A 24629-nucleotide genomic window follows, 5' to 3' on the forward strand; every position below is an offset into this window, starting at 1 on the left:
GAATAGTTTTTAAGTTAAAGTTTTAAAAATTTATAATTTATGATATCAAAACAATGTATTAGAGATAATACTTAACTTTTTGATACACAGGAAATATAAATACCAAAAATCTTAAAAAACTATTAAATTTTCTGCATCACAGTACATGGCCCTACTTAAACCATACTGCAAATTTCTTTATTATGTTACTTTCAGTTTTTGAAACAAAACATGTTTTAGCTTCTAATTCTTACATACTAGAAATCAGAAATTACGTTGAAGAGGAAATACTTGATAGTATTCTTTACCAGTGCATGCATGAACTTTTATAATTTCCTAAACATATTTATCAATGTCTAATTCTAGACCTACAATTAGTATTTTCTCCTAGGATATATATTTCATTATTCATATTTTATATCTTATTCTTGATTTTTTCCTAAAACATGAAATTTTAGAAGTGCTGATCAGTTTACTGCAGAATTTGTTTTGTCAGCAGATGTTAATTTTAGCATTTTGAACTGAAGAAGTAGAGAAAGGTAGAAATTTGCTAAATTGTATCATATCACAACATATTTTAATGCAGATTATCAAAGTAAATACACAGGTAAAATAATTCTTCGTGTAGTTTATATTTCTCCTAAAATTAATTTATAAAACTAGTTCAAGGCATTAAACAGAACAAAGTTTCCCCAGATAATGATAAATGATACTTGCACAGTGGTTTCCATGTATATGGGATTTAATACTTTGATTCCAAAACATTATTTTTGGCTCTGGTACGTTAATTAAAAAGTGTTTTGTAACTGAAAACAAACAAACAAACAATCATACTCCTTAACTCTTAAGTTAAAACCCAGCAAGAAACAGCTATTCCTGAAAAATTAAGATGCCTATAACTTACTTGAAAAAAAAGAAATCTGTAAGCACAGATTGTAATATTTTGCTGATCAGTTCGCCCAAGGTCTTTATTTTAAAAAATGTTGAGTGGCTTCCTTAAACTTATGTAACTAGTTTGTGGCAGAGTCAGAATAAGACCCCTAAGTTTAATTCACTTTTGCTTTTTATTCTTTCAATCTTCAACTATTTAACACAGTTATTTTTAAAAAGTTTAATTACCTATTAGAAAAGAGAACCTTAGATTTTTAACCTACAATGAAGGAAGTGATTACAACACTATATACTAATATTCATCTAAGATAGCAAAGCAATGTCATTTACCTTAAATTTACGTCTCTGCTCTGCACAGCTGTTGAAGAACCACAAGTCTGTCTCATGGCTGTAAATGTAACAAGAACAATAATGCGACCAATTTTCATACCTAAACTAAATTAAGTAGATTTGTCATAGGCTAGAAAACTGATAATGTATTTTACAAAAAAAATTTAAAATTTATAGATTATGGAAGTGTGCATGTATGCATATGCATATGGAAATGTGTGTCTCTGTGTACATGTGTGTTACTAAATAGAGTAAAAGCAATTTAATCTGGAAATTAGTTTCATGAAATTGATAGCATTACTTATTCTCTGTGGCTAACTTTTCTTTTTACAGACCAATATGGGGATACCAAGTTTAGGAAGTGTTAGGAATAGATATTAATAAATATCAAAAATCAAAATAAGAGGCTGTCTTCAGCTGTTATAGTATGTTTTCTGGTGTACAAAGTAAGCATGTAAAGAAGAAACATCTGGTAATGTTTAGGTTGATATCAGCTCCCATTTGCATCACAATCTTTATATATTATTCATCAATATGTCATTAATCAATGTACCTACTGGTTTGAACCTATTCAACTGGTGTTTTATGTAATGAATAGAAAATGTAAACATGTTTCAAATACATATATTCAGATACCTGTACATGAAAGTGAAATTACTATACAATTGATACTCAAGCTTGTCAGATGTGATTTTTTCTTTCCATTTTTGTATTAGATAGGTTAAATATCTATGCCATCTGTAGCGCAAAACCCTGAAAAAATGTAAATGAGAAAGTAATAGATAAATTCTAGTCCACTAGAAATAGACTATACCATGTCACACTTCAAATCTGGCTACCTCTTCTCAACATTTAAAAGAAATCAGTTGAGTGTAACAGGACCTAATATTGTTCTTGTGACTTGAGCCATCAAAACAGATTTTTTAAAAATTGTATTTTTTCAATCTTTATGAAATAGTTCTCCTTCAAAACTATATTTTAAAACAAAAAGTGCATACTCTCCTTTGGTCCTCCAAAAACGTGTTATGCCTGAAAAAGCACAAATCACCATGATCTATTATCAGCACCAAATACCTAGCCTTTGCAAGTGCAGATTTTGAAACATGTTCAATTATCTTTATGAATTTTAAGAAATAATCTACACCAACTCTATTTTTCAAAGATTGGTTAAACTCTTAGTTAAACAGAAAAAGAACCAGACTGTGAGAAAATCGTAAAAGTTTTAAAGTGTTAATTTCATACTAAATGGTTAAAATTTTTAACAAAAATATTCAACCCGTTTCTTTAACATAAGTGGTAATAGTGCATGCAACTCACATTAAATAGCATTTGCGGATGCAAGGATAAATATTTCCTAATATCCTCATTTAACAGCATATGTAAACTAGTATAAAATGCTACTAGGTTTTAAACACAATCCCAGTAATGTTTATAGTTGCTAAACTTATCAAATATCAAATACTATGAAATACTAAAACTTTAGGCTCACATTATATTAATAGCAGTGTATATTTTAGTAAACAGCTAAGTCTTCATTCATTATTTCTAAATTCTCATTCATAAAAACCAACTGTTCATTCCTATGACATTTTGGCATTAGACCTGATTAAAATACAAGATAATGAAAAATGCTATAGTTTTATAATTTATACAATGGAGATATATTAATATTAATATGCATCATAAAACACTAAATATAAGTGACACAAGAAAAGTCTTTGTAGTAATGTTTAGCACCTGAAATTGTTAAAAGGTATTTAAATTCCTTTCAATCACCCTTTCACAATACAAATAACAAAACTGAGGACTTCTGCTCAAAATTTTATTTATACATCTGGTACATGAGCAACAATTTCTGATTTTACAGTCATTAATATTCCTACATTATATGTATTATCTAAGAAAAAGTATGTATTTTTTAGTTAAAGTATCAAATCTTGCCTTCCAATACAACAACAACCAAAAAAAAAAAAAAAAAAAAAAAATAAAAAAAAGAAAGAAAAACTAAAGCCCAGCCATTCTTTCCAGAGATGCCCTGGTAACCAGCAATAAAGAAATTTCTACTGGACTTAGCTTTGGGGAGGAAGGAACAACTACTTTGTCTACTTTGTCAGAGACATGTTAAAACAGAAGTAGGACAATATGTATGTAGAGTTTTTCCAAAAGTCAAAACAATAAACTCCTACCTTTGGCTTATGCAGCCAGCATCTAAGCCCCCTTTGCTATACCAACAACAGTGCAAAATTTCCCTCTGAAGCCACAGTGAGGGAAACATTTCATTTGCTATCTTCTGTGACTTCTATGCAAATTTTTCTCTGTCATGCAAATGTATGGAGAGGCTGTCTTGGAATTAGACAATTCCAATGGAAAGACTCCAATCACTGGCATTACTTGGGGAGAGATGATGGTGAGGAAAGTGTGTCACCATAAAATTACTGATTAGTTTAAACAAAAGAGTGTGACATTTATTTAAAAAAAAAAAAAAAAGGAATCTTAAACTCAGGCTGTTTCAATACAACTTTTGCAACCATGGCAGACATTTGAACTTTAGACTATTGGAACACATCCCCTCTCCACAAGTCCTCCTTCTTCCCACCCACCTCCCACAAATGGGTTTGTTCCCAAGAATACATATTCTCATCTCAAATTTGTCTAGGGACCAAAAATTTAATCCAGTTTTTACATAATAAGTAGTTTCTGGATTGTGTAGATCAGTAGCCTGTAATTCTGTCATACATACTAAGCTTCAGGAGGCCATCATATACAAGACTTAGTTACTAACCTCTAGGAGTACACCTGAAAATGAAAATAGACAGCTAGGCCATTTAAAAAAAAAAAAAAATCCAAGTTTATTTTGGTAAAATAAAGAAACAAGAAAGATGCTTACTTTTTTTTCAAACTAAGCTTGCCTTATTAGACATGTACATAGCACATGATGCAGGAAAAAACACTGCTTATCTTTCAACAGAGCTGATAAACATTTTGAAAGATGTTTTATGTAACCTTAGATTCTACCTTCCAAACATTTAATAATTACACCCTAAAAATGTTTCTTCCCCCCAAACAACGTCCTACTTACTCTGGGTAAGATTATATAAAACAATGGTTATATTACGTAACAAAAAGTTACTTTAAAGGACATACATACTATCAGTTTCACAGGACAAACATAGTGAATAAGGACAACAAACTCCAGAATGTGTTTTTATAACTGTAGCAACAGCAATAACTCCTTGGCAAACTCAAACAGTTTTTTTGGCAACTCTGGAGGTTTTCTGCATTTGTCACTTGGATACAACTGCGGAGGGTTGTCTAAGACTGCTTTGTCTCCTTCCATACCATCTTACTATGACTTTGCTAGTAAAGAAATTTCACATTTTACTTTAACTTGTTTGTGAATAAAATTCTGTTAAAATCCCACAACTGAGTCTTATACAAAACTCTTCATGCCTACGTTTACCAAATGTGGTTTTTTATATAATTTTTATAATAAGTGACCTTGTAGACTTCTGAAATCTATGGGAATAGAAATTTTGTTTTCCTTTCAAGAAGATAAAATGAGCTCTCTCTTTGAATTAAAATTACTGACATATACAAATTTAAAAATTTTCTGAATATAGACAACTGGGTCTGCACATTTGTTATCATTATGAGCATCTTTTAAAATAAGATCCCAAGGACAAGAATGCTTTACTAACCTGCAGTGGTCTCTGTTTATCACTGCTCTTAGGAGATTTCAATCCACTTGTTTGCTGCTGTAAGAGAAGTTGTCTTGCTGCTTGGAGAGCCTAGAAGTAAAAAGGGAGCAATATCTAAATACTTTGTTGACAGGTAAATTGTTTATCAATAATTATTGCTTGGTTAATAGTAAAATGCTTCAATGCATAAGAACCCCTTTCCCATCCTCCTTTCTAGAAAGAATTATCAAAGATCTTCTAATGTGAGATAAAAATTCCACATATCACACATATACAACTTTACTTAAAGTCATGGTGATACATGTAATCCTGCAGGAAATAAAGTTAATTTGTTTAAAGTGCTTAAAGAGGAAAAAATCATAAACTGCATCAATAACCTCATTTCCACAAGGAAGTTGTCTTTGAGTGTTCAACTAAAATGCCCACTCCCTTTTAAATTATCATTCAATTTGCATTTTCATATTACAATTTTGAAGCAAAAGCAGTAGACTTCAAGTGTTACCGGAAGCTGTAATTAAATTTGACAAATCAACATCAGATTATCTTGAAAGTGAATTAATAAGGATTTTCACTAAAGATTAAAAACACTTTTTTTTGTACTTACAATTCAAGGGGAAACCTCTCCTTTGACAAAATAAAGTGCAGTTTTAATGCCAAATAAAATTGAGTGGTTTTCATTTGCATTCTTAGCAAAATCAGAGAACAAAGAAATTACCACTCAACCAATCAGGTTTGTTTCTATGTGTGACAGAATACCAATCAAAATAGAAGATGTTTTCATTTATTTTTATGTTTTCTTTTTCCCCATTCAGGAAAATAAAACTTAACATAAGAAATTAATGTAAGCGTTTCTTTTACAGGAGGAGGGACAGCTTGATGAGTGTATTATATAAACTTATATAAAATGAATGCCATAAAAAATACATATTGAGATGTTTTAAAAGCAGCAGTGTAAACTGAAGGGAAAAAAAAAACTTTTTAACAGCTTCTACTTTGCAAGCTCATTTTTTTCTCTCAATAACTGAGTTCAATGAACACTAAAGATGAAATTTTTCAGCATATACGATTAAAATAAATCATTGCCCTCCTCTGTTTTTCAGTGTTTTAGAATACGAGGTAAATTCTTCACGATGGGAGAAATATCTTAGATCAATATTCTACTATAATAATTGAGATTCCACGCTGATAAAAAGTACAATTTTGATTGGAATCAATGATCTGGTTTTTAAGAGAGTTTCTAGTATCCATGACAACAGTTGCTTTGACAAGATGTGCATATGGCATTACACTGCCAGCTGGTGTGAACAATGTTTGAACTACTGCATTGAGATGCTGTGCAAACAGAAAAAGTTGCCACGTCTTAACCCTCAGGGAAGGCAGTCATCCCCTGATCAATTATGAAAAGACAGAGAGAGGGCTGCTACAGTCTGGCTCCAAGCAAGTTTTCTGAGAAGGCAGGCAGACATAGAAACCAGAGTAAACACACTGAAGGCACTAGCACCGTCCCCTAACAACACTGATTTGTCTTCCCGGAGCAGGATCTGGCATAGTTTGTAAAGCACACTTCTTACATTGGGAGACACACTCACTCACAGCAATCTTTTGTGTTTTTTTTTTTTTTTTTCAATTTTTCAAGTAATTAACAACCTAAGTGTTTCTAAGGATGACACATTCCTAGTGAACACAGTCAATTTTATTAGAAAGTTCAATTTAAAAAAAAAGAAGACCAAATAAAAAATTCCACAAATACTTTAGTGTCGCAAAACTTAGTTTAAAATATTTCAGTTACTATTCTAAATAATACTGCTCTCCTTTTTTACTTGCAACCTATGAAATAACTCCAAATGACATTTTTCAAGTGGAAATTACTATAGTGTGACTTAGGCTGTGTTGTGTCTATGTGAAACTCTCAAAAAAAAAAAAAATCAGTCATCTATTTTCACCTTCGATGCCAAAATCCACTCAAATTTTGCCTAATTTTTTTCACAAGATTTTTTTTCCCCTTTGAGTTCATTAGTTTATTTTGTATACATGGAGACTTAGTTAGTTTATATTTAATTCTGTAGCCATTTATTATTCTTAAAGGACTCTAATGAGCACAGTTCTGAATCTTGAAATCATGAATGGCTGGGACTGAAAGCACTCTTAGAAATCATCTCCTCTGATGCTCTCAGTTTAGCAAATGAGAATAATGAGGTCTAGAGTATCAAGTGTTTTGTTCAAGGTCTCCTGCTTCCAGGCCAGAGTGCCATACTGTTTCTGTCCCATCAAAGAAACCATTAGATGACAATGAGTAAAACTCTAGTAAAGGAGACGCATGGCACCATGATGAATTATTTTCACCCGCAAAGAGAGAATATTCATTCATCAAAACCTAAAGGAAAAACACAATATAATCTTTCTATGTTTGAATTTGTTAAGTGTTTGACTGGAACAACTACCACTGAACGTACATTGTTTTTGTGGCTAAGTGTTCCTGCCGTCCTTGACTTGGGTTTCACCATGTACTCTACCAATACCTGGTGGAATTCTAAACTCTTACAACACTCTGATCATCTGATCAGTTATCACAAACAAACTGAAAATTCTAGAGCTAGACACAAGCCTTACCAATTGTTTAGCCTAGGCTCCAAATCCTATAGACAAGTAACTGAAGAAGCAATACGATGATAATTTGATTAAAGTCCAAAGCAGTAGCACAGTTTGGTCAAAATTTCAGGCTCTTGTCTCCCAAGCCTAGGGACCTATTAATTTTATCACCCTGCATGATGTTCATTTGGCTCAACCCAAACAAGTAATCCAATGGAATATGTAACACCCAGTGGCTATAGAAAGACACTGGAAAATTAGATCTATTAGATCTGCAGCTCACCAAAATTTCACTGGACAAAAGCATGCATGTACAGTGTTTCTAAAGGAGTAGTAATTATAATGGAGTATGACCAATGGCCAGTTAAAGTTTTAAAGTACCCTGGTTTCCATAGACATTTAGAGAAATCTTTAAAAATAGTCCAGGATCATCTTTCAATACAAATTCTTATGAAAAAGGACCACTTGTCTATTTCAGCATTCTTTTAGTAGCAGTGGAGACTGCAATAGTAAACATAGAGGTGGGAAGACAAAAAACAACTCCACGAGATCAGGATGATTTAAAACTCTCAGGCAGGAATCTTTGGCAGTTTGTGTTCTCAATACAGGCATCACAGGGCATTTTTATCCCCAGTATTCTGGATACCATTTTAGGACTGAATTTCAATAAACAATTGCTCAGAGATGTTTAGTTCATCTTTCTAATTTATTATTGTAGCGATGCAAAAGATGAAAGATTATGAGATAAGGTACTTTCATCAATAGAAGGTATTAGGTGTCAAATTACATAAAATATTAATTTGAAAATCATTTGCCCACTTCAATTGGTAAATAGAAAAGATAAATTCCAGGGCCAGGCATTAAGTTCTATGAACTGTTTATACGCTCTCGCTCTGCAAAAACAAAACAAAACAGAAAAAAACTTGGAACAAAAGGCAAGAGATGTTTACAAAATCTCCTTTAATAATGACTGAGTGTGATTCTGGTGAACAACAAGAAAGAGGTTTCTAAGGCAGCCAAACCATATTTAGTTTCCAAAAACACATTTGTTTTGAATTAAGAGTGCACTTTACTTAATGAAGTGATCTAATTTTAGTAAAGTTAAAAAAAATTAAGGTAGGACATTTTAAAAATCAGAATCAGATTAAATTAAAATATCTTGAAAAGATGAATAAAAATCTTTGTAATAGATTAAAGATATATTTTTTGTTAGACTGCAGAGGTGTATGGGAATGTGCAAGTTTTTCAGAACTCGGTGCATCTTGCTTTAAAAAATGTGTTACATTTTATATTAACTAACTGGAATTTAAATAAAAACTTGAAAAATATTTATGGAAAACACCATTCTTAATAGTTACTGTCTAATTTCAAATAAATTAAAATTCTGCAAGAAAAACAAAAGTTCATATCACCCTTCCACAACATGGTAACTTTATGCTACCTATGGTTCTCATAGTACAGAGGTCATTATGAGAATTAAGAGTAAAAAAGCTTTGTAACCTGTCAGATCAATACTGTTTTCTTCTTGAAGAACACTGAAAACTTTCACCATGACTGTAATTGTTTGAGAATAGCTTAGAAACACCCAGTGAAACAAAAAATGTTGAGTATTCTAATGTTTATAAATAACTTTTTTTTCCCAAGTAAATATATGTATATTTTGGGAGAAAACAGACATCACTCATATCTCTCCCCATAAAAGTAGGAATGCTTAACCTATCAGCCTGTTGCATTTGAGACATTAAAATGAAAAATGACATCTACACCCATTAATATCTTCAATGTATAAACAGCACAGCATGACACATTCTTGAGAGCTGAAGGCTACAAAATCTCTCTGAAACATAAATAACAAAGCACTCAGAAGCATATTTGATGTTGATATTCATCTCTGAGAAAAACACTGCTGCCTAGGCTTCTTATGAAAATAGATGCAGCCCAAATGGATCTCCTGTAATTGGTTTCAGATAGCGAGGTCAGAAGAAATATGATACAAGGAACGATTATGTGGAACAGGCAAAACAAGAATGTTTACACAGGCACTCCCTAGTTATACTGACAAGGGGTGTATACTTTGCAGATAACCAGAACCAAAAAAAAAAAAAAAAATTGCCAGCAGGACAATCAGAATTTTGCTCCTCATACTCACATGTTTTAACCTTTAACTTATAATGTCTTTAACATGTTACTTTGAATACTGAACATAAAAATAAGTTTTCAAACAGAATTTCATTGTCTAATTATTTTCCCAAGTATGGTTGATAAAAAGCGTATTCGGATCCTTCCACAAAGGATATGAATTCCTATTCTGTTTGGCTTTTCTTCGCATTATGTTCCCACTAAAGAGAATATACTGATAAATGTAATCTGAAGTCTCATAATGCTATTTAATAGAAGAAAATTAATCATCTAATTGTCATATCTTATTTTCAAACAGCAATCTATCAGAGTGAAATTATGCATCTGTAGCTATTGACCTTTCATTTTATCACGGCTGATCCATAATTAGACTAAGTTTGTTGGGAAAAAAAGCTAATTGCTAAAAAATATTTTTTTACAATAATTGTTTTTGTGTGTGTGTGTGTGTGTGTGTGTGTGTTTTGTTTTTTGTTCCACAGTATTTCTTACATAAAGTTAAAGAATAAATGTGTGGATATATTGTGTTCATAGCGTGGACTACTAGGGGAGTCAAACTGAGAAGCTAAGATCTTTTACTTCATGGTACTATAATAAGAGTGAGTAATTCATTAAAAGTATCCTATTTACCAACCAAATGCTGTTTGGCTCAGCATTCATTATGTAAGTTCAAAGGAAGGCAAGAGAGGTATTGAATAAGTGATGGAACGGATTCTTAAGTCATCCTCAGAAGTTCTAACAAAATTCTCAAGGTTCAGATACAAACCCAGTATCTTTCAGGACAGCTCCAAACTCCTAGATAAGCTCAGAGACCCTTCCACAAAATAAGCCTGTGAATTAATGGTAACTAATGGCTAAGACAGGTTTTGTTTTTTCAGGTCTAGAATCATATATTCAGCTTAATGGGATGAACACATTCTCTTCCTTAGAGCTGGCATTCCATAGTCTACAGTAAATAATACTAAGCAGCCTGGTATTCATATTTCTATTTTCTTTCTTATTCCGCTGCTAATAATAATGAATTGCTACTGGAACCCATAAAGAACATTAAAATAATCTATAGCAATATAAATGCAATTCCTGTTCACAAATTAAGGAATTCTATCTAACTTCAAAAGTCCCAAGTATGAAAGGTAAAGAGGAATTGGAACTAATTTTATTAAAATTGTTAAAATTGAGATTTTTACAATATTTCTTTATTATGGTACATGTTCCAGGAACTACAATGGTTTATGGGCATTCTCTCAGTTATTTTTTTTTCTGCTATAAAATGTTTTATTATTTTTCCAAACATACTTTGGATTTAGTTTTTATTTCTCACATAACCACAGTTGCTTTTTTTCTTCATTATGAGGCCAATAACCATCTTTAGTTTGGATATGGACTGAAGGCCTATTACTGCTACATTGTTATACTGTCAACTAGCACACTAGATACTAACTGAAAATACATACTACTAAATTATAGTATAATATCTGAAAGTAAACAATTATTTGAATCCTGTATTCTGGATTTCCTCCTCAATTTAATAATAAAATTACAAAAGAGATAGAATTTAGGAAAGTATTTGCAAGAATAAAATATATCAAAAATTACTTGTCATTAAAAATTTTTTTACAAGTTTGTTCTATGTACCAAGCAAAGAATTAAACACTACACACTTGTGGAAGAAGGAGGTAGGTGATGCGACATTGTTTTTACCTTCAAAGATTTTGTGTCTAATAAGAAACATTTGGTTTAAAGTCAAAAGGTCATAAAAATGTTTTTAAAACATTTCAGGGGTTCATAAGTTGAAGAAATTATTTTCAGTTGGGAAGCTCACATAAATTTTTATGGGGATATAAACTGGGATGAACTTACAGACAAATAGTTCATCTTGTAAAGGTGAGAGAACATGGTCACACCAAGTAGAGGCAAAGAATATGTGCGATCATACACACTGAAGAGTAACTAATCTTGGGTAAAGCATGCGCTTAGTTTAGGAGCTAGTTACACATCATGAGAAAGTGGGTTGGAGCTAATTAATGGACATAACTCAACACTCAATGGAAAAAAGTCTCCATATTATTTAGAAGGTAAAGGCAGATGTTGCTAAATCTGCAAACGATGAGATAAACCTGACAATATTGAGGTCCTGTTGTGAAGAACAGATGAGAAGTGATGGAGAGAATGAGGAAAGATAAAAGCGTGAGGTAGAAAGACCAGCTAAAAGGGACGTGCAATTGTCCAAATGTGAGACAACAAGAACTCCTTTAATTAAAACTGAGCATCACAAGAGGGCCTGTCAAAGTGGAATGGCAGGATTTAGTAACTGGGCATGGAGTAAAGGGCTTCTGGGAGGGGGTAAATGATGACTTCAAAATTTTAAGTCAAGAGTAACTGTGAGAATAGCTATTCCACTGCTAGAAATGGGGAACTTGGATTAAGAAACACAGGCTTTAGAGAAAAAATGATGCTGTTTACCTGATGGCAGGATAACCGGAAGATTTCTTTAGTATATACCAATAACACAGAGCTCTAGGTTCAGAGTGACTGGGCTGAAAACAGATACCCCAAAGTAAGAGATTAGACAGCATTTAGGACAAAGGGAAGTATTAGATTGCTGGTGAAGAGTAAAAAGAGGGGGAAGATCCAGACTTAGAGAACATCTGCATTTTGTTTAGAGGTGAGAAAGCAAAAAGGAAGACAATGCACAGCAACAGAAGTTGAAAGACTTCTAGAAAATGTTGAACATGGAATAACCATGTGACTCAGAGATTCCACTCCTAGGTATATACCCAAGAGAAATGAAGACATATGTCCATACAAACGGTTGAACATGAATGTTCATAGCAGCTTAACTCTTAATAACCAAAAGATGGAAAGAGCCCACATGTCCATCATCTGATGAATGGATAAAGAAAATGATCTATCCATATTATAGACTATTACTCAGCCATAAAATGGAATGAAATATTGACAGATTCTATAACATGGATGAACCTTGAGAACATTATGCTAAGTGAAAGAAGTCAGTCACAAAGACCACACATTGCACGAATCACTTATATGAAATGCTCAGAAAAGGCAACACCGTAGAGACAAAATTGATGAACGGCTGCCAGAAGCTAGAGGGAGGAGATAAAACACATTGACCGCTAATGAGTAGGGGGTTTCTTTTTAGGAGGGTGTGAAAATAGTTGGGAATCAGATAGTGGTAATGGTTGCACAACCTTGTGAATGTACTAAAACCCACTGAATATATAATTTAAAAGAATAAATTTTATAGTATGTAAATTACACCTCATTAAAACATATATTTAAATAAAAGAATTATTATGTTAATTATATCTCAATAAAGCTGGGAAAAATAGAAAATAGCAAAAACAAACAAACAAAAAAAACAAAAAAGATTATGAAGGGAGAAGATGAATGGGTTCTCAAACCCCAAAACTCAGACGCTAAGGATTAATGAAAGATCTTGTTGATCTGATAATTTGCATGTGACCTATAGGACGGCAGCTCCCATAGGATACTGAAGTATAAATTAGGCTGCAGGAAATTAGAGGGGAAAACACGCCCATGAGTGCAAACAATTCTTTTGATAAGTCTGCAAAAACCAAAATAAAAGGGAACTCTATAGTTTGAGAGGATGTGTGTGTTTGTGTGTTTTAAAGACAGTTTGCTAATAAGCTAAGAGGGAGAAACAGAAGCTGTAAGAAGAGAACTGAGAACGTCACTGGAGGGGCTGTCAAGGGGCACACCAAGGAGCAGGAGCAGGTGACAGCCCCGTGGGGAGAAGGAACACATCCTCCTCTGAGACAAGCTGAAGAGAAGGGAGGACAGGTGACTTTGCCAGGCAGAGGTAGGAAGAGAAAAGAGTTCACGCTGAATAGTCTCAATTAATTCAGACAGTAAGAAAGGGCAGTTATGTACTGAGAAGGAGAGAAAGACTGGAATTGCTGAGGAAACAAAACTGAGAAAGCTCTGTTCTCTCCCATTGCTCTGAGAAAAATACAGCTGGTAGAGTAAAAACTGGCATTTAAAATGTTGTTAGAGAAGGAAATGTACTTCCACAGACACTGATGACATACATATACGGAGGTCTTCTGAAATGTTGCCTCCATAACTAAATAAAGAACCACTTACTTTTCCATTGCTCTAATTTGGGATCATCACTACTCAGAGTCTTTTTATACTTTTAACGTGGCCATGGGGCCTGGCACCTCCAATTATATCAAGTAGAAGCTGAAGAGTCACTTACAATATGTGCTATGTTATTGCGCATTCTGAGGACTGGTTGTCTTTAGTTTTTAAAAGACAGCAAAATAAAATATATCTGTGATGCTGATACCACTGGGACCATGGACTATTCAAAAGTTTCTCTTTGCAACTGGGAGAGAAATATGATGTCATGGTATTGACTAGATTTCAGAAGACATTCTTTGGCCTTTTATTAGTTGATAAATTTGGACTACCTAATCACACTGGGCATTCATTTTCTTGTCTATTAGATGCAGTTAATAATATTTACTTTTGCCCATAGGTGATTTGTGAAATCAGAGAAGATAATGCATTTGAAGGTATTTTAAAAGCTAAAGTAATATTATTTCAAGTAGAGACTTTTGAAATTATGTAATTCCTCCTGTGGATATTAGCTCTTCTATGTGTATTTACTGGTCAGTGGAGGCTGACTACTGATTTTTAGTTTCATAAAGATTGCTCAGTAGGTACATGCATTTTTTTTTAAGATTTTATTTATTTATTTGACAGACAGAGATCACAAGTAGGCAGAGAGGCAGACAGAGAGAGAGAGAGAGGAAGGGAAGCAGGTTCCCTGCTGAGCAGAGAGCCCAATGCGGGGCTCAATCCCAGGACCCTGGGATCATGACCTGAGCCGAAAGCAGAGGCTTTAACCCACTGAGCCACCCAGGCGCCCCAGGTATGTGCATTTTAACTAACAGGACTGGCATATAGTAATTCCTGAAAGTTTACCTCAATATTTAGTTCTCCTATTCAGTAGAAAAATATCCCACTGGGTAGGAAAAATATCTTAACAGTTCCATGCTCTATCATATTTTGCAAAGTTGTATTTTAACCTCTGCTGAGGCTGAAAGGATTTTTATCTTTGCAGTTAAACTGGTGAGCTACACCTCTCCCCTCTCCCAGATCCACTTCACCACTGCTATGGGATCACCTGGCCTCAAGAATCTTTTTAAATGGTAGGAAAGATAAAATATATTCAATATAACCACACTGCAATGCAGAAATGGGCTGCACGCCATTAAAGGGTACAAAAAATGGCTATGGGAGGTTCAGCAAAGACAAAAAGGGAAAACAAGATTTAATGCTTGGTCAGTGCTCATTATCTGCCAGCTATCATTCTAAATCCTTGCACATACTATCTCATTTCACCCTCAAAACAACCTCCTTTATTATAGAAGTGTGAACTGCAGCTCAGAGTCATTAGGTTATATGTTCAAACTGGTTCACGTACTCTTGAAATGGTGTCAGAGATCTGAATGACCATCGGGCTACCTTTGAAGCTAACGGCCTTTCCACAAGGGGTAGTAAGGAAGAGTGTATCATTCAAGAGACTTTTGTTTGATAAAACAGATATAAGTAAAAAAAAATGGGCATAAGGAGGACAAAATGAATTTGCGTCATTAACAACATTGCTAGTTATGTCAACTAGAACAACAAAGAATTCCAAGATCCTATTCATGTTGGGTTTTTTTTTTCCCCTTATTCTTCACGAGGAGAACTAGACATACAAGTTTACATACTAAAGGCAATTCACTATCCTTAAAAGATGGTGTCTTTGAAGTTATTAAACACTTGATTCATGATGGCGGTTACAAACAAAAAACTAGTATTAAAGTGAAAACATTTCAATAACCATCTTCTATCCAACCAGACACAAAACAGTAACATCTGCTAACAGGCATTAAATAATCTGTACTATGTTCTGTTGGATTTAGAAGTAGGATTGCCAGATAAAATAGGGGATGCCCAGTTAAATTTGCAGTTATTTGTATTTTTACTTGTTAAATTTCACAATTCTAGTCACAAAAGTCTTTCAGAATATGTTGCCAAGACATGGGTGGTTTTTGTTTGTTTGTTTGTTTGTTTAATATGGAGTGTTTTAAATTTAAAGGTGATTTTTTTTTTTTTTTTTGGAGAGAGAGAGTACGTGTGGGAGTGTTGGGGCGTGGGCAGGCAGAGGTAGTGGGAGACAGAGAATGTTAAGCAGTCTTAAGCAGTCTCCATGCTGGGTGTGGGACTCTATCTCACAACCTTGAGATCATAACCTGAGCTGAAATCAAGAGCTGGATGCTTGACTGAGTCACCCAGGCGCCCCTAAAGGTAAATTCTATTCATTTCAACAGTGGAAATCTTTTTTCAGTCCTAGTGAGTAAATGATGTCATCTTAGCCATATTTTATATGTGAGTCAGGGAGTGACTAGGAGGCTTGGGCTGCTTTCCTGTGAGAAGGAATGTTCACGGGGGGCCACAAATGCATAGTGAAAGGAGGAGGTAGGCCACTACAAAGGAAAAGTAAGTGTGTCAGTTTTTGGACAAGCCAGACCAAGAAAAGCAGAGGGGAAGTTTCTTTTAGAGTTCATATTCTACCCTCCTGTAATTGAGACACAGATGAGAAAAATGCAAAACTCTGGCTCTCTATTCACCCTCCCTGCAGCAAGGATGAGGCTCAGTAGCCAGGAACCCTGAGGCAAAGATTATGACCCTGCTTGGCACAGAGGCGAGGAAATGCTAGAGCCGATATGAAGGAAAGAGCCCTGAGGCAGAGAATCTCTGCCTACTTAACCCAGAAGCTAACTAGGCCAGTCCCAGAGGAGGAAGAGATAGTGAGAGCAAAACCATCTGAGAAGGGAGAGGCCTTGATTAGTTCAGGTGAACTGAGAACCACTCAAGGAAAGCCCTTAAAGCTAAAATTAGAGTGTTCTTAGAAACAAAATGGCAGAGTAGCCAAAGAGACCTCAGAAATTCCAAATTCTAAACCCAGCACCCTTTCTGGGTTTCTAAATGACCTCATGCCCATCAGTGATGAGCTTTGAATACCTTCCTTCTTCCCAAGCAGTTTATAATTTACTAGTTCAGGGCAATCTAAAGAGAAAAACATAAAACTCAGAAGAAAATTGATAAACAACTGCCGATTCAGCACTACATTACTCAAAACATACCCAATGAGTGGGAGAAGGAATACATTTATAGTAAGATCACAGAACTTTGTTGTTTTCAGGCTATGTTATTCACAGTGTAAATTATGGAGCACAGGTATGCCTGTGTAATATAGTTTGAAGTAAATTCCCAAAGATTAGATTTTAGAGATCTTGGACAAACTCCCCTGAGAGAGCAACCCAGGGCGTTTCCATTTTGTGGTCCAGCTATCAGAGTCCAGGTCAGGTTATCTCCAGCATATGAAGTGGCAGATTGTGGCAATTATGTATAAGGTACAACCAAGTGTTCTTTTGAAGAAAATAAAATGTAAACTAATGGTGGTAATAAGCATCACCTTAGTACATCAAGAGCTATGCTTCTAGGTGATTTTTATGGAGTCTTCTTGGCTTTGGCCCTAAAAATCTTCTTAAGCTCTGAGTTTTTAAAATTTAACTCTATCAAAAAGGTTAAAATGTTTTTCTGATAAAAATCATTCCTGGGGCTCCTGGGTGGCTCAGTGGTTAAAGTCTCTGCCTTCGGCTTAGGTCATGATCCCAGGGTCCTGGGATCGAGCCCCGCATCGGGCTCTCTGCTCAGCAGGGAGCCTGCCTCCTCTTCTCTCTCTCTTTCTGTCTCTCTGCCTGCCTCTCTGCCTACTTGGGATCTGTCTGTCAAATAAATAAATAAAAACCTTTAAAAATCATTCCTTATATTTAATTCTCTATAATATGACTCTTAGAAAATATGTAATAAATAAAAAATTATAATAGCCACTCAGAAAATAGTGTCCCTGGGGAGAAATCAACAGTTTAAGAAGTAGACGATAGGAGGGCCCAGAAAGGTTTTTTGTTTTTGGGAAATGTCTTGATAAGAAACAAAGTTCCTAGAGGCGACTATCCCTCTATTATTTCATTTTCACTCTTTTTTTAGCTTATTTCCTTTACCACCATGAGACCTAAGACTAGAAAGAAACTAAAAAAAAAAAAGTTTCTCCCTTGTCAGTTCTTCTAGCAACCCATGGTCCATGGCCCACTTATTTATTTCCTTCCGCTACAAAATGCTTTATTGTTTCCATCTGATCCATGACTTGGGGGAGGACTCTGTGGTGGTTAAAAAGCTGCAAGGGGGCTGCAGGGAGAGGCTGAGCCACAAGCTGCAGCACCAGGGGGATGCCAGAGGGGCCCCATAAGGCTCCTGGGCTTCAGAGGCACCTAGTCAAGCTTGAGAATGAGCCTTTCTCTTTATTATTATTATTTTTTAAGATTTTATTTATTTATTTATTTCGAGTGCACACTGGGGGAGGGGCAGAGGGAGCGAGAGAGAAAAGCAGACTCTATGCTGAGCATGGAGCCTGAAGTGGGGCTTGATCCCAGGACCCTGAGCGAAAATCAAGAGTCTAACGCTTAACTGACTGAGCCACCCATGTGCCCCTGACGGTGAGCCTCTTGAGGAGTATCTCCCCAGTCCAACCTGGGGAGGCCCACTTTTTGAAGATATACATAAAATCCAACTCCCGGGAGTAAGTCTGTACATCCTGCATTAGCACAAGTGACATTTTTATTTAAAAAAATCCTCAAGTCACGTGATACTTCTACTTGTTAGGTGGGTATGCTCATTTACCCTTAGTGTCTAGCACTATAAGCTCCTTAAGGACTATACTTGTTTCTAAAGAATCTCTATGTCCCCAAGAATGTGCAACACAGTAGCCTGCCCCTATGGACCCAAAAGATACTTAATTGAAAACTGTTTCTTTTTAGACATTTCTCAACTTGTAAAGCACACAGAGAGTTTAGCTAGTTCCGGATATTTGAGATGTAACTTGTACACTAACAGAGGAAACTTAGCATTTCCCCACTTGCACATGGTAAGTGCTCTTCAACCTTTACACTGACGACTATGGATGATACACTGGTGATCTACCATGACACAGAAATTAACATAAATATCTTTCCCTTTATTGAGTCATATTAAAATTTTTTATCCATGGCTTTTCTACAGTGTATTATCTCTTTCATTATTTTTTTTTAATAGTCACAATCCAAAAATTACTATGGATTGTCAGAAAAGTTTTGCCTCATTTTCTTCAGTTAGAATCTTTCAATTATTTTAGGCATTGGCCTAGAAAAATAATCCAACATGTGGATATTATCATTATTCAGTTTGAGAATTTGTTTACTAAAAATATATTTTCCAAACTTTTCCAGATTCAGTTATGTACAAAATTAGTTTTATTAAGACATTTTTAATATTTACTAATACCCAATATACACCTAATGACATACTCTATGTGAAAAAAATAACTTATTTAGACAAAGGCAATATAGTCGTTTTGAATTAAAAATGAGAAAAATTCAAACTCACCGAAGCACATACTAGTTTCAATTCTTAAAAAAACTCTTCATTTAGCATAATTCCCTTCCAATAGATATTTACACTTTTTTAGTTTTGGCAATTATCAGTAACACTGCAATGAACTTCCTTCTAATTCTGCCTTGCAATTCTTTCAAAAGTTTAATTTTGCAGTCAAGCCATCTTCAGATATTGCATTTTGGCACACATTACCATAATGCTTCCCTAGAATGGCTGTATCCATTTGCAATCCCACCAGTGGATGAGATTGCCTATTCCACAAGACTCAAAAATACTGTGCATTATCGCTCCCTTTTAGCCTTTTTTTACAAACAGGCAAAACTTTCATTTCAATTTGCTTTTCTTCCCTTATTAGAAATCGATGTATATTTATATTTAAAAAATATACATCTACAAAATATAGGTAATTTTGTATTCTCACTTAAAATTAGTGGATTGGGTGAGCCCTTGTAGCTGATATCTCACTCATTCAACTGATATTTTCCCCCAGTTTTTTAAGATACAATGGACATACAGCACTGTGTCAGTTTAAGCTGTATAGCATAATGACTTGAATCATATATACTGTAAAATGATTATCACGATCCGTCTAGTTAACATCTATCATTTCACAGAGACACAAAAAAAGGAAACAGTTTTTCTCCTTCTGATGAGAACACTTAGGATTTACACTCTTCACAACTTTCAAACTGAAAGTTTGAACTTTTTGATCACCTTCATCCAACCCTCCCACCCCCAGGCCCTGGTAATCTGATCTCCTTTTTTGAGTTTGGTTGTTTTAATTTTTTTTAGATTCCACATATGAGTTCTTGACTTACTCCACTTGGTATAATCTCAAGGTTCAACCATGTTGTTGCAAATGGCAGGATTTCCTTTTTTTTTTTTTTTTTTAAATTTTTAATGGCTGAATCATTTTGCATTTCAACTAACATTTTTAAAGCCCTTACTCTTCGTTAGTTAGATACCGGAGATGTAAATGTGGGCAAGACAGGCAAGGTTCCTGTCCTCTCAGAGTTTGTAATTTAATCACTAACAAGGAAACAATTACCAAATAGTGTTGTTTGTAGCCTTTTTTTTTTTTTTTTTTTTTTTTTTTTTTTAATGTTGCATTATGACAGAGGTCACTAAACTTTGCGGGTCGTGTTCTGACTTTAATTATCCACAGTATGGCACATGATAACAGTGTGAGGAAGAACTCTTCATTAAAAAATGTAAAAATTCTACATAGGGTGAACTCCGTGTGGCTGATAATTAAGAAGGTGGATGATATTTTGAATCATAAAAAGGTAATATAATTCTATTCCAGAAGCAGCTTTTTTGGTAAGGTAAGAGACAAAACTTTTAGAAAGCAAATAACCCATAGGATTGGTAAGGATCTAGTCACCTTATCCTGTGACAGAGAGTATGCTAGTTTCTTTCAAAAGTGGTTTCCATTTTTTAACCCATAAAGCTTCTGCCCAAAGGAATAGCTGTTTCACCATACATTTTTAAGAAAAATGCTTTCCAATTTAATGTTTCTCCTCTTTAAATTAATCATTTGGCTTGTAATCAGAAAGGAAGCATATGAAAGAATGCTTATTGAAAGATGGATAGTTAAACTGGAAATTAAAACTTTATTTCTGAGGGTCACATGGGGAAGATGCTTTGCAATCTTGGAGAAATCCCAGTCGGCCTTTGCTCAAAATGGCACTCTTCTCCCAATGTCTCAAAAGATATTAAGCCTCTCATAGAAGGGGGATTTTGTTGCCCCCTGCAAAGGCTTCTTATGATTGCAGAATGATCTATTTAAGAACTGCACACTTTCTCATGGAGGACACATTTTGGCACTCTCTTGTAATTATCTTCATTTACATAACTGGCACCTAACAGGCCACTCAGCAGAGTGGAACAATAAGCCGTGCTTGCTCTGATCATCTTTATGTTGAAGTTAAGCCATTACACTGAATCCTGAGACATGCTATTGTGAGGTCCCCTGGCATTTCCACTGCTATCATTCGTCTGTTGTTATAGGAGAATGTTCACTGCCAGAATCCTCTGGCAGAAACTCAATTTCTGAGTCCAATACTAATTCATTACAAAGTCTGCAACAGCTGGGACACTGGTATACACAAATGAGGCATTCTGAAATTTGAGGACAAATCCAAAATACACACTCAGGACCTTCCTTGTGATTCCACAGCCATGGAAATAGCTGTTTAAAAAAAAAAAAAAAAAGGGGGATCCTGTCAACATCTCACCCTGCCAACACCAAATTAGACCCTTGCGATTTGAGCCTCTATGGTAGTGCCACCTCCCTGCTCTTCTTTTATTAAGAACTGTTTTAAAGGTCTCAGCTTTGTCATGTTTAACAGGCCTTGGAAACATGGGGCTGAGACATGCAATGTAGAGGATACTGGAAAGGACTCCTTGAGTACACCTATCCAAAGGACAGCCACCATTCTGTGAAATAAAAAGGTGCTCCAAAGGTGACTTGGATAATAGGCACCAGGGAAGAACCGTGGGCAGAGCAGAAGCACAGAACAAAGTAAGAAGGGTGACAGCGATTGTAAACAATGACAAAGAGCAAGAGAATATCTTAAGATTCTTTTGTTTTTAATCGTTATTTAAGAATGATATCAGGTTAACAACCAAAGTTGTAAACACTACCAAAATTTTCACTTCCTCACAACTTACTAGACTCTTTGGGTTAAAATGATGGTCCTGTTATATGGAACTCTTAGAAAGCTACCTTTATTACACTGTGGTATGTGTATAACATTTCACAGACATGTGTTCGTTTCTGCTAAGTTAATCAATTTCTACTTGAGAAAAAGATATAAATAATTCCTATCCAAGGAAAATGAAGACATTTAAATTTCACAAATTTCACTGAATATTATCAATGTACACTTAATTTACAAATATTACATGAAGCATTGATCCTTTGTATAAAAATTGAAATAATACTTCAAAATACACTTTTAAATTTCTTTTGTAATTCTATATACACTAGTATGAAAAAGAAAAAACAATACGTACAGACATACAAACATAATAGAGGTTCTTTCCATGGGTTACCTGAAAGTGTTTTTTAAAGTCTACTAAAATGGTAAAATTTGTATGCAGGTGTGGCCACAATGCCACAAATATATTCATATATTAGAAATAAACCTAGCAATTTCAGCCTTATCTCACTTTAAAATAGGAAATCATTTGTCATTTGTTATATGCCCTTTGTTGACGATCTATAAGAAAAGGTAATTTAACACTGAATATTTCCAACGAACATTTGAACAAAAAAACACTCTTACATCAATTTCTAAAATTTAGGACTCTTTAGTTGAACTTTACCCTTAAGCAGGAATGGTTTGCTCTGCAGATTTATGTTTAAATTGGACTTCAGAAAGACTGAGAAAAATACTGAAAAACAAGCACTTCATACAAAAATTTTGTTATGAAAACTGCAAATCATGCTAAATTCTCATTTTCAATTCACTAAGGACATCTACTATAATGGTTCCCTCCCCAGATGGTCATCAGAATTACACAGGAGGCTATTTTATAAAGAGAAATTCTTGGACTCCACCCCCAAAGATTCTCATTTAATTAGGTTTGAGGTGGGATCTGAGAATGTCAATTTTTTAAAAGCTCCCTAAGTGATTCTTGATGACTAGCCAAATCTGAGGACTACTGCTCTTCTAGGTAAAATTTTGATAACCTTAGTAATTGTAGTATAACTATTACTACCATTATTATTCAATATAATGATATCATAATGCATTACACAAGGCATGGGAAATGAGAAGACCTCCCCTAACCATTCACTGTTTCCATTTCCACCATATTTTACTCATTACTGACAGTACTATGGCAGAATCAAACATTTTAAAGCTAAAAAAAAAAAGACTTGGAAAATGTTACATTAAATCCCTTCATGCTATACTATGGAAGTAGGCCTAGAGAGGTTAAGTAATTTACCAAAGTCATAAAGTTTTTAAATAGTATTAGACTCTAAGTATTCCAGGTTTTTCTTTTATTTTTCTCACTCTACCACCAATTTTAAAGGTGTACACATAAAAATAAAATTAAGACTTTTAAATATTTGATTATCCTATATTCCCTCCAGTTCCCAGCAGATGACATCCCTTCTTCCAAATCCTATTCCTTATCCACTCCACTCTCCCTGGAGAACCCTATCAGAAAGCACTGGGAAAGCCTTTGGCCGGCTCTCCTCATTCATGCTTTGAGAAACTTCTCCCTGTGCTTCCATGGGAATTATTGTACGGAGCCACTTCTATCTGACTCCCCTACTGTCAGGTCCAGAGGGCATCAGAGATTTGGACTCAAGCAAAAGGATTCAGACTCTATTAATATTATTTTAGTTACATTATATTTAAAAAAGCTTTTGAGAGTTGGTGTGAGATCATATACAACATTGTTTCTATGGGAACAGGAATTCCTGTTTCTAAACAACAGGCTCAGAAATGATTGTGTGCAATAAAACCTATTAGTAAATTGGGGACAGTCTGTTAGTTCATCTTAGTTAATGAAAGCATTCATAAACACGCTTCTCACATATTAAAGCCTGTGCCTTTCTGTTCACTTTGAAAAGGTCTTGCAATGATGCAGATTGGAGAAGCCCATAAACAGGCAACAGAACATGGTTTCAAACAAGTATGAAGCCAATGATGACTTATATTGAAAAAGACAAACAGACGTGTGCAACTGAAGCAAATAATTCATTATATGTTAATAAGAACACTTTATAATAAATAAATAAAAAAGAAAAGAAAAAAAAACAAGAATACCCAAATTCAAACAAAATCAAATTCTTAAGATATAATAGAACAATTTCTAGGCAATAAATTAATAAATAATATATAATTAGCATTTAACTGTAATTTATTCTGCTAGTTTACCATTTACTTTTTGTTGTTGTTTTTAAAGGGTTGATTTGTAGGGAGCAAAAATAGTGCTTTATGTGATATTACTGAAAATTACTGAAAGGACGGATTATAAAAATACAACATATGCAAAGCAAATGATTATGCACCATAAAATTTTAGCCATTAAACATAACCTCAGATTTACAGAAAAGGATAGTTTACTTTCATGAGAAAATAATGTAAGCAAAAGTTAGTTGGAAATACCACAGTGGAATATTCTTCTTTAATGTTACTAATGAATTATGAATTTAATGTACCATTAGTAAGAACAAATTTTTATTTTGTAGCATAACTGTCTAGCCATCAACCCCTGAAGTTTAACTTCTCCTCTATTGCATTCTAGTATATGTCCTAAGGCAAGTTTTCTGATAAATTCTCCTCTAAAGATCTGGCTGGTCTTTGGTTCTCCACTGAATTTATTCCTCCCCCGACCATCCCCACATACTCATTGATGCAAAAGCTTTCTGTAGCAGGATTCTTTCTTTGATTCATATCTTTTTTCATTGCACTAGCACACAACCAGTTTGTATCAAGAGACACAGAGAAATGT

General features: G+C 34.4%; 1 protein-coding gene across 9 annotated transcripts in view; it reads right to left on the reverse strand.

Moving 5' to 3' along the window:
* FOXP2 (forkhead box P2) overlaps positions 1–24629 on the reverse strand; it is a 547280-nt gene that overhangs the window by 146299 nt on the left and 376352 nt on the right. For 7 of the 9 annotated variants that reach the window (XM_032871040.1, XM_032871025.1, XM_032871034.1 and 4 more), the window contains one exon: positions 4899–4988. In XM_032871040.1, coding sequence (XP_032726931.1) covers positions 4899–4988 — 90 coding nt within the window. Of the gene's footprint in view, positions 1–1200; positions 1259–4898; positions 4989–24629 lie in introns of all 9 variants that reach the window. The other 2 variants (XM_032871081.1, XM_032871076.1) reach the window with 1 other exon arrangement.

Source organism: Lontra canadensis, unplaced genomic scaffold, assembly GCF_010015895.1.
Source record: "Lontra canadensis isolate GAN:19392208 unplaced genomic scaffold, GSC_riverotter_1.0 scaffold2, whole genome shotgun sequence".
In the NCBI taxonomy this organism is placed as follows: Eukaryota; Metazoa; Chordata; class Mammalia; order Carnivora; family Mustelidae; genus Lontra; species Lontra canadensis.